Source organism: Rhinatrema bivittatum, chromosome 9, assembly GCF_901001135.1.
Source record: "Rhinatrema bivittatum chromosome 9, aRhiBiv1.1, whole genome shotgun sequence".
NCBI lineage: Eukaryota > Metazoa > Chordata > Amphibia > Gymnophiona > Rhinatrematidae > Rhinatrema > Rhinatrema bivittatum.
In genome coordinates, this window is record NC_042623.1 from 17133361 (window position 1) to 17143839 (window position 10479).

The window sequence follows — 10479 nt, forward strand, 5'->3', positions numbered from 1 at the left end:
GCGAAAGCCAGGACCCCCCCCCCCTCCACCCTCCCCCCCCAGCGGAGCCGTCCCCACCTTCTTGCCCCGGTTGGAGAGCCCGGCGTCCCCTCCGATCCTCCCCCCGCCAGGTTGGTCTCGCTCTCGCCGTGGCGGCACAGGTAGATGGTGCGCGGCTGCACGTGGATGTTCATCAGGTAGTACACGATCCGGCTCTGGATGTGATCCTGCACCCGGTTCACCAGGACGCCGGCCCACGTCTATCACCTTGATCAAGGACAGGTCCCTAAGCGAGAAGGGGAGGGGAGGAGAGGAGTCAGTCCAGAGGAAGCAAAAACAAACCACGCGAGGTCAGGGGTCATTCGGAAAGAGGGTGCAATTACTTGTCGTAAGTGTCCGGGTCCAGGGGTTGGTAACTGGACTTGTAGCACTGGATCCTCTTCAGGAAGTCTTCCATGGCGTCGGTGGAGCTGCAGTCCCTGTAGTCCGGGCTAGAGAGCTTCACCTCCTGCAAGCAAACCGGGCCAGAACTGAGTCCCTTCCGCCATCCGGAAGGTACAGCGAGATTAATGGGGTTTTTTTTTCAGACAGATTCAGGCAGCTTAACAAGGTCCGAAACGAAGCGTGCTGCATTCGGAGCCATGCGTTTGCAACGAAGGCAGGAAGCGTACGCCACAAAAGGGGGGGGGGGGGGGAGGGGGGGAATTTCATGCAGCGGCAGTGGAAGCGGCCCTGCTGCCCACGCCTCCAGAAGAGGCAACATCGTTGCACGCAACACCCCAACACCCACTCGTTTGATTCAGTTATCGCTTGCTCCTCCCCTCCAGTTATCGCTTGCTCCTCCCCTGCACACCTTCCCTTACTCGGGGTTCTCCTCTCTCACCGAGCGCCTCCACGACGCTCCGCACCAGCAAGAGGGGCAGTGGAGGGCGAGGAGGTGCTCGTGGCGTTAACTGCCTCCCCCCCCCCCCCCAGCGAGCCCGCTCTAAGGGGCCAAACGCTACTGGACTGGAGACTTAAAACCTTTTTTTTTTTTTTTTTTTAATCGTAGGGTGAGGAGAAATGAAAAGTTATCCGTGGATAACGAAAAAGGGGAAACTTGAGTGCAAGAAGGGCAGAGAAGCCAAAGAGCACATCATGAAGCCCCCCCCCCCCACCCGGGGCGGCGGAAGCCTTACCATGATGTTGGCGGCCACCACGTTTGGGTCATCGCAGACGGACTCGATGAAGAACACCTGCAAGGGAAAAGCAGAGCATGAGGCCCCTCCCCCTCCAAGGATTAAGGGGGGAGGGAAGCGGCGGTTCCCAACCTGGAGGGACGCCATCTGTCGGCGAGCCGACGGCTTCCCCCAAGAAAAGCAGATGCCGGACAGGGGGTTCTCCCAGCCGCTTCCAGCACAAACTCGCCAGAAAGGAGCTGCGTTCGCACCCGGATCCGCGCTCCCCCGGGCGCTGCGATTTCAAAAGTTAAAAACGGGTACAGACCCTCCAGGTCAGAGCGAAGACCAGCGCGCGGGGTCAGGCGGCCGCCCGGGCGCCCCACAACCAGTGCATGAGTTGCGGGGGCTCGAGGGGAGAGCATTTTGGGGTTAAAAGCGCAGGGAAGTTTCGTTTCACACAAAAAAAAAAAAACCTCACCATGGCCCCCACCAGGTCCCAGCCTGTAAATCCAGCCCCATAGAAATGCAAACCACAAAGGGGGGCGGCCAGCACGGATCTCACTCACCTTGAATCCGTTCTCCTTGGCAAAGTTAACCACCATTTCTCGCCTCTCCCTGGTTGTGTTTGTGGCATCAAAGACCTTGAGGGAGAAAAAAAAAAAAAGCAAACTCGTTCAGTCAGGCCGGTGCGGTACGTGCTGCCCGGTTTCTGAACACAGCTCGTAAGCAGAGGGAACGAGAAAGCAACAGAGACTGCCAGCCACTTCAGGGGGAGGGAGGTGCAATTTTATCCCTGGCATGATTAAAAGAAAAAAAAAAAAAGCGTTTCCAGTATCTGCCAGCAGAACGCAAGGTTCTCGGCTGCTGCGATCAGGGCCTGGAGGAGGAGAGAAGTCACGAGCATAAGAACATAAGAAATTGCCATGCTGGGACAGACCAAGGGTCTATCAAGCCCAGCATCCTGTTTCCAACAGAGGCCAAACCAGGCCATAAGAACCAGGCAAGTACCGAAACACTAAGAAGATCCCATGCTACTGATGCAATTAATAGCAGTGGCTATTCCCTAAGTAAACTTGATTAATAGCCGTTAATGGACTTCTCCTCCAAGAACTTAGCCAAACCTTTTTTGAACCCAGCTACACTAACTGCACTAACCACATCCTCTGGCAACAAATTCCAGAGCTTTATTGTGCGTTGAGTGAAAAAGAATTTTCTCCGATTAGTCTTAAATGTGCTACTTGCTAACTTCATGGAGTGCCCCCTAGTCCTTCTATTATTCGAAAGTGTAAATAACTGATTCACATCTACTCGTTCAAGACCTCACGGGGGGGCGATAGCTTGAGACCAGGGAGGGGCGTTCCGTGTCCTGGTAAAGCCACGAGGTAGTAAAACCAACGCTCTCTTCCTCCGAGAACAATCGATAGGAGCAGCAGCGCCATTAAAAAACCGGGTCCCTGCCCGCGGGGGCTGCGCATCCCGAGCCGCCCCGCGCGCTCAGCGCGGGACCCAGAACTCACCGCGATATGGCCGCCTTCCCCCGTCAGGTAGGTCTTCACGTCTCTCAGGGCGGCTAAGGCACATTGCCTGCAGTGGAGAGAGAGGAGAGAGATCGGGGGGGGGGTCAGCCTGGCAAGGGAGCCCTGCAAGACTCAAGATTTAAGCCTGCGCCAGCCCGACGCCCGGCGCCACGGGACCTCGAGGCCGTGAACGGCTGCGCGCCTGGGTTCGGAGGAGCCTGCGCTCTCTCTATCAGTGAAAGCTGGGCAGCCGGTCTCTAACCCCCGTCGCTCCGGGAAGAGCTTACTTTCTGACTCTCATGGCCCCCTCGTTGTCCGGGCGGAAGAAGTCGTAGGAGCTGTAGTGTCTCACCGCCTCCCGGCGATACTCCCCCACGTTGAAAACTGCAAGGGAGAAGAGGGCAATTAGAACAGGCCGCCACGTGGCAGACAGCTGGCACGTTCACGGGGGGGGGGGGGGGGGGGCAAGCATCTCGCTACTAGCAACTGGGCGCGGAGGCACTGGGAGGCTAAGAGACTTGCCCAAGGTCACACGGAGGTCCCAGCAGTTTGGTTCGGCTTAAAAAAAAAATAATTTTTTTTTTAAAGGGCTCAATTCCCCTCTCTGCCCGTGGCCTCACCTTTGGTTGGCACGCCGACCCAGTTGAGGTAGCGCGTCAGCTTCTTGGAGATGTACGTCTTCCCGCGCGCGGGCAGGCCCACCATGACGATCACGGTGGGCGAGTTGGTGAGCTGCGGCCCGCAGGCTGAAGGGAGAGAGAGAGAACCCGTCAACGCGAGATCATTGTTAAACGCACAGTTACTTTCAGGCACCAAACCTGACGGGAGCGACCCAACCCCTCCCGGGCAAGCACGGTCGTCCTCAAAAACTGGCCTGGCATGAATCCCACCCCCCCCCCCCCGCGTACATTGCATCGGGTATTCCTGGCTCTCTGAGGGAGCGGCGGCACCCGACACCTTCGCCGGCCACGCGATTCGATCCGAGTCAGAAAATGCTGACTCACACACACGAAAGAGGTGAATAATGCTGGGGGGGGGGAAAGCATCTACAACCCCCCACCCGTGAAGGGCACCCAAGAAGCCGGAGAACATCCGAGACGCGTCACGTCCGAGGGAGGGCACGGATTACCCCAGTCAGAGTCCTGAAGGGCTCCCAGCACCCCAGGGTTAAAGCCACTGCAGAATCCTCCCCCTCCCAAAAAAAAAAAATCCAGGTAACGCCACCTTAGTTTGGACGTCAGTTCTCCACACACCCAGATTTCACTCCTTTCGTTTATTTAAAGTGCTCACATACCGCCCCCTCCCAGGACGGTTCCCAATATAAAACATAACATAAAATCAATAATAGAAACAAATACCATTAAAATTAAAGTAAATTCAAATAAAAATAATCATAAAAATGAAAAATAAATACGTAGTAAACTAAAACATTAAAGAAGCCAGAGGCGAGAGAAGCAGAGAAGAGGCGCTGGAAAGGGAGCAGGGAAAAGCAATGGTACTGGGGGAGGAAGGGGGAAGTCGTTTAGAAAAACGTTCATCAGGAAAGGCTCGTTGGAAGAGAGGGGCTATTAGTGCCCTTATTTTAATTCCTTCGTGTCCGTTATGAGGCAGATGTGCGCGGGGAGGGCGCTCCAGGTGATGGGGCCTGCGATAGAGAAGGATCCCTCTCTCCCGCGAGGACCACCCTGGTAACATTCAGGAGCAGGTATTCGCAGCAGCGTTTGATCCTGGGATCTCGGGGACACCAGGAGAGAAATCTAAACGCAAGGTAAGGTGAGTCAGCAGTTTTGTTTTTATTGTGGATTAAGTTACGACTGATGGCGAGCAACGGAGACTGAAATCCACGAGGCCAGCCAGGGTCGCCAGGAGCCTGTGTCTCGCGGCGGGACCTCTCCCCCCCCCCCCCCCACACCTGCAAACATCAAGGCAGAGGGGCTGGCTGGGGGGGCCGCACACCCGCTGCATCTTATCTCTGTAGCGCTATCAGACATAGCGATGCATGCAAGAGAGTCCCCTCCCCTGTAGAGCTTACCAATATTTCAGGAAATCACAGGAAGGGGAAAAAACCAAACCATGGCCAAAATCCACAAGGCTGTGATCATACAGAGCCAGCGTTAAAGGTGCAAAAGCAGCCCAAACAAGGTGGGGGATCTGAACATGGCCAGAGAGGGAGCTCAGGAAGGCTGATCCAGGCGCACAAGACGGAAAGAGCCGGCAATGGAGAGAAGCGGAGTGTGCAGGGGAGAGAGGGAGAGGATTAGGGGAGCAGAAGCTGCGGGAGCCGACAGGAAACCTACATGGAGGGGATTAGGGGAGCAGAGCTGCGGGAGCTGACAGGAAACCTACATGGAGGGGATTAGGGGAGCAGAGCTGCGGGCTGACAGGAAACCTACATGGAGGGGATTAGGGGAGCAGAGCTGCGGGAGCTGACAGGAAACCTACATGGAGAGGAGTAGGGGAGCAGAGGCTGCGGGAGCAGACAGGAAACCTACGGGGTGAGGATTAGGGGAGCAGAAGCTGCGGGAGCTGACAGGAAACCTACATGGAGAGGATTAGGGGAGCAGAAGCTGCGGGAGCTGACAGGAAACCTACATGGAGAGGATTAGGGGAGCAGAAGCTGCGGGAGCTGACAGGAAACCTACATGGGGAGGATTAGGGGAGCAGAGGCTGCGGGAGCTGACAGGAAACCTACGGGGTGAGGATTAGGGGAGCAGAAACTGCGGGAGCTGACAGGAAACCTACGGGGCGAGGATTAGGGGAGCAGAAGCTGCGGGAGCTGACAGGAAACCTACATGGAGAGGATTAGGGGAGCAGAAGCTGCGGGAGCTGACAGGAAACCTACGGGGCGAGGATTAGGGGAGCAGAAGCTGCGGGAGCTGACAGGAAACCTACGGGGCGAGGATTAAGGAGCAGAGGCTGCGGGAGCTGACAGGAAACCTACATGGAGAGGATTACGGGAGCAGAAGCTGCGGGAGCTGACAGGAAACCTACGGGGCGAGGATTAGGGGAGCAGAGGCTGCGGGAGCCGACAGGAAACCTACGAGGCGAGTTAGGGGAGCAGAAGCTGCGGGAGCTGACGGAAACCTACATGGAGAGGATTAGGGGAGCAGAAGCTGCGGGAGCTGACAGGAAACCTACGGGGCGAGGATTAGGGGAGCAGAGGCTGCGGGAGCCGACAGGAAACCTACGAGGCGAGGATTAGGGGAGCAGAAGCTGCGGGAGCTGACAGGAAACCTACATGGAGAGGATTAGGGGAGCAGAGGCTGCGGGAGCCGACAGGAAACCTACGGGGCGAGGATTAGGGGAGCAGAAGCTGCGGGAGCTGACAGGAAACCTACATGGAGAGGATTACGGGAGCAGAAGCTGCGGGAGCTGACAGGAACCTACGGGGCGAGGATTAGGGGACAGAGGCTGCGGGAGCCGACAGGAAACCTACGAGGCGAGGATTAGGGGAGCAGAAGCTGCGGGAGCTGACAGGAAACCTACGAGGCGAGGCGGCTGTACGTCCCCACCGGTGCCGCTGAATTATCGGACCGTAGGGGAGAGGGGGGGTGGGTCGCTGGGAGACCTGCGAGGAGCAGGGTGCACTCTAAGCAGGAGGCGATTGATAGTGTCCTAGGAAAGGGAGGGATCTCTCACAGAAACAAGTTCTTAGAGCCCCTTTGGATAAAAAAAAGACTTCGATCTGCAATTAACGAGCCGGAACAGCTCTGCTCTCTACGAAGAGGACCCCCTCCCCCACCTGTAACCATCGGCACCTGATCTACCAGCAAGGCCAACCTCTCCCCCCCCCCCCCCCACAGATTAACCCCATCAGAGCCGCGACATCAGGCCCCCGCTTTGTCGGCAGTGATCAAGGACGGGCGAGAGGCGCGCGCAGTGCGGCACCAGAGACGGACGCTGTCCGGAGGGCGGCTACTAAAGTGGTCAGTGGCCTTCGCTGTAAAGCACATGGGGGGACAGACTTAAAAGATCTAAACATGTACACCCCAAAGGGGAGGGCTGGGATAGGAGAAAGACATTTAAATAACTCAGAAATATCAACGTCTACTGAACGAGATCTGCAGCCTGGAAAGGAGGCTCTGGAACCGGGGGTCACGGGAAGAGGGCGAAAGGTGACGCGCCACACCGGGGCCAGACCCAAGGTCCGTCCAGCCCCAGCGGCGGCCGAGGCACAGGAGGGTGGCGGGTGCATGGAACGGCCTCCCAGGGGGAAGTAAGGACTGGGATCCCCTGCGCTTGTCCCGGGGTCTGGGAGGGAGTGGCAGGGACTGTGCAGTTATGGGGGGGGGGGGGGGGGGCACTCGGCCTTTTTCTGGCAGGTTTCTATGCTTCAACTGCTGCGGTCTCTTTTCAAAGTTTTACTCCATCTCCTGATCTTATTCTCAGGTCTCCTTTCTTTCTGTCGCCAAAAACAAAAAAAAATTTTTTTTAAAAAACTACTACATTTCCACTTTTTCTTTTTTAAATAAAATGGTAAAAGGGGGCTATGGCCCCTTTTAAAAATCCCCTTCCCCCGACTCTGCTCGTCATCTGGCTCCTAGGATGACAGTAGGCGTGGTACGGCCGCGACGAGCAGATTCATGACGGCGGGAGCATTTAAACACTGCTCTCTCTCCCCCCGATTTCTGAAACAAAAGACCCAAGAGAATTCCCACGCGAGTGTTTTAGTCGCCCACTGAATGAGCACAAAAAGGTTTTCTCCTAACACTGTCACTGCTTTTCTTCTGTTTTAAGGATTAGTCACTGCGACCTTGTTAAATGTTTCCTCACATCTGGAAACATCTGCTTCTCTTACAAACGATTTTCCTTCTGATTGGAGAGAAGGGGGCGAGAAGCCCATCATGGGCATTCAGGCTCGCGCCAGCGTCCCGTGGAAATTGTTTTTTTTTATTCCCATCGCTGGCTGTCAATACCGCTCTGTTTAGCCACCTGCCGACTTCAAGCTTCGTCTGGCTGTTTATATGGGAAAGAAAAAAAAAACAAACCCAAGCGTCACCCCCAGAGAGGAAAACCACCAGAGAGGGATTTCTAAAGCCAGAAAGAGATCAGGGAAACCACTGCAAAACCTCAGGAAGTGCTTAGGCTGATCTGCTGAATCCTACTAAAATCAGACGCTGGAAAACTGGATTTGTATCATGGGATGGAGGAAGGAGGAGGGGGGGTGTGCGTGCGCCCGGGGACTGGACCGCCTTCCAGTGGTGGCTCTCTGTGCTCGGCAGAGGTGGGGGCGTGAGAAACGTGCATCTCTCCGCCACCCTCATGGACCACTGGGAAGGCGGGCACCAGCCAATCTCTTGGATGTGGCATTCTGCTTCCCTGTAAACCCTGCTCGCCGTTACAGAGAGAGAGCAGACTGCAGTTACGTGGTAAATTATTCTGATCATGCCACAAGAAGGGGGGGGGGGGAGGGAGGGGGAAGGGACGTGTGTGTGCTCCTCCAGACTCCTGGTTTTGCTCTTTTTTCCCTCAAGGCATACAAAAAGTAAAATGGTCAAATGCATCGCTGTCTGCTTTTGTTGGCTGCACCGACTCACTAGTGCAATCCGCACTGGGTGTCAATAAAAGGTATCTTCATTGTGCGGACAAATGACGACAATATCACAAGCAGTCACTGGGAAGGCGTGATCACGAATTAGGCAGACACATTAATGCCGAGAGTGTGTTTGACCTCACCGGGAGAGTTTAATCTAAGTTCACCAGTTTCCAGATGTTCAGCTGGTGAAACATGGTCACCGGTGCAGGGTGACACTGACCCCCCCCCCGCAGGCAAATCTCTCAGAGCTGCTGGAAGCAAGAAGGAACCGCTGGCTACAGCTGCACATCTGGAATCTCCTCTCCCATCCCCTTGTTAGCAACGCTGCCTGGAACAGAAAGCCACTGCTGCTAGTAACACCTTTCAAAAGAAACGTCTTCTACACTTTTTTTTTTAAAACATTAACACACAGAAATCTTAAATAAAGGCCCTCTGGGGTTTATCCCAGACAGAAGTCCTCCAGGGCAATGGGGTGAGGGTGGCCCCCTTCCCCTCCAGGCTGTTTCCCAGGTCAGTGGCTCGCCACCCCCCCCCCCCCATCTGTTCTCCAGCCTCCCCCTCCCCGGGACAGAGATGCAGCCTCCCTGCCATTGCTACAACGACAGCATCCTCTGTGTGCCCCCGGAACCTTCCTGGTATTCCACATCTTATTCAAATAATAATAATAATAATAATAAAACGAAAGTGCAAGGACCGGAGGCCGCAGCGCCACCAAGCGGCCAGAGGGAGGCGCTGCTGGATGTAGCTCTCTCACCGCTAGAGGGGGCTCTTCACAAAGCTGCTGCAAGCAGCCAAGCCATTCGGTACAATGTGGGCTCCCGCAAGCATCCATCCCGCTTGTCGTGTACAAGATGCAGCCCTGCCTTAAAGTGACAGGACGCGCCCCCCCCCCAAAAAAAAACACTTTTTTTTTTTAAATGCCACCGATTCCATCACTTTAACATAGTGGGAAAAGGAGAGGTAGCGCCGTGCGCCTCTTCAGCAGCGGAGAACATGCTTGCGACGTTTCTCCTTTGTATTCTACTGCAGTCATCACTCAAAAGCAATCGGGCATTAACCCTCCCATAATCTCTTTATGGCCCTGGACCGTAAATAAATTGACACTAGATTAAGACTGCAGGCCAATGACGACTTTGATAACCGCCCCTGCCCGCTAACATCACTTTGATTTCACTTTCACCTCAACAACCTGGATCGAGGCAATAGGCTCCCTCCCAATTCCTGCCAGGAGCATCAGCCCAAAGCAAACCAGAGGTGGCACAGCCGAGCTAGGCACAAGATGCTGGCACCCCGCGGACCTGCCCGGGGGTCATGCCAGCCAGCAGGGGCCATTACAGAAGGCTCCCTGCACAGCCGCGTGCAGACGCAACTCGGCAACCCCGTCCGGCACAGCTCCGCCGAATGCCAGAAAGAGCCTGGAGCCCAGGGATCGGGAAAAGGGAGGGCACTGGCACCTGGAGCGAGGAAGAAATCCGGGAAGGGAGCAGCCTAAATACCCCAAGCCCGGCATAAAGGGGGGCAGAGAACGAAGTGCAGAGGGAGAAGAACGTGCATGGGAGGGGAGAGACCTGGTGCTCGCGGACGGAGGGGGATCTGGGCGGGGAGAGGCGGTACTGAAGGGGAATCAGGCGATGCGGAGGGGGGGGGGCGGTCTGGGCGGGACCGACGGCCGCCCGTATCCGATGCTCGGCGGCCCTTACTCACAGGTGCGGGGCAGCGCGGGGCTCATCCCTCGGGAGCCAGATCTTCTGGATGCGGTTCTGGGTCAGCTCCATCGGCATGGCTGCGGCGCGGAAACCCTCGCAAAAACCCGCAGGGAGGCAACAAAAAAATCCGGCAGAGAAGGAAAAATAAAGCAGTAATGAAGAACAGCGGAGGTGAAAATGCACGGGAGGGCTGGAAGCTGCGCCGCTCCCCCAGTGCCGTGCACGATTCTCCTCTTCTCGGCTCCCACTAAGCCGGCTCTCGGCGCCCCGGCCGGCAAAAAGGCAACCTGGCTGCTGTGACGTCAGCCGGTGGGCGGGGCCCTGGAGGGATTTTTCTCACGGCCGGGGGGTGGGGGCGGGGCCTGACTTTATCCCACTGCCGCCACCCAGCGGCCAATCGCCGCAGACACCGCACCAGGACTGTGCGCAATATTAATACAAAGAACCCGCACGGGAATCATTTTAAGAAAAAAAACAAAAGGTGTACGATTCCTGCTTTCAGAAGAGTTTTCAGCGATAAGGGGGAGTTCATGGATTTTAGTTCAAACCGATGTTTAATATTAAACTGTAATGGGGGATCA

General features: G+C 56.0%; 1 protein-coding gene across 1 annotated transcript in view; it reads right to left on the reverse strand.

The window, feature by feature from the left end:
* Positions 1 to 10264, reverse strand: part of LOC115099028 (6-phosphofructo-2-kinase/fructose-2,6-bisphosphatase 3-like) — a 10659-nt gene extending 395 nt beyond the window's left edge. Inside the window, 10 exon segments of the mRNA XM_029616280.1 lie at positions 58 to 102; positions 105 to 228; positions 230 to 265; positions 363 to 487; positions 1158 to 1214; positions 1706 to 1780; positions 2657 to 2723; positions 2944 to 3040; positions 3277 to 3402; positions 9897 to 10264. Coding sequence (XP_029472140.1) covers positions 58 to 102; positions 105 to 228; positions 230 to 265; positions 363 to 487; positions 1158 to 1214; positions 1706 to 1780; positions 2657 to 2723; positions 2944 to 3040; positions 3277 to 3402; positions 9897 to 9921 — 777 coding nt within the window. The 5' untranslated portion in view covers positions 9922 to 10264.
* Between the last annotated feature and the right edge of the window lie 215 nt (positions 10265 to 10479).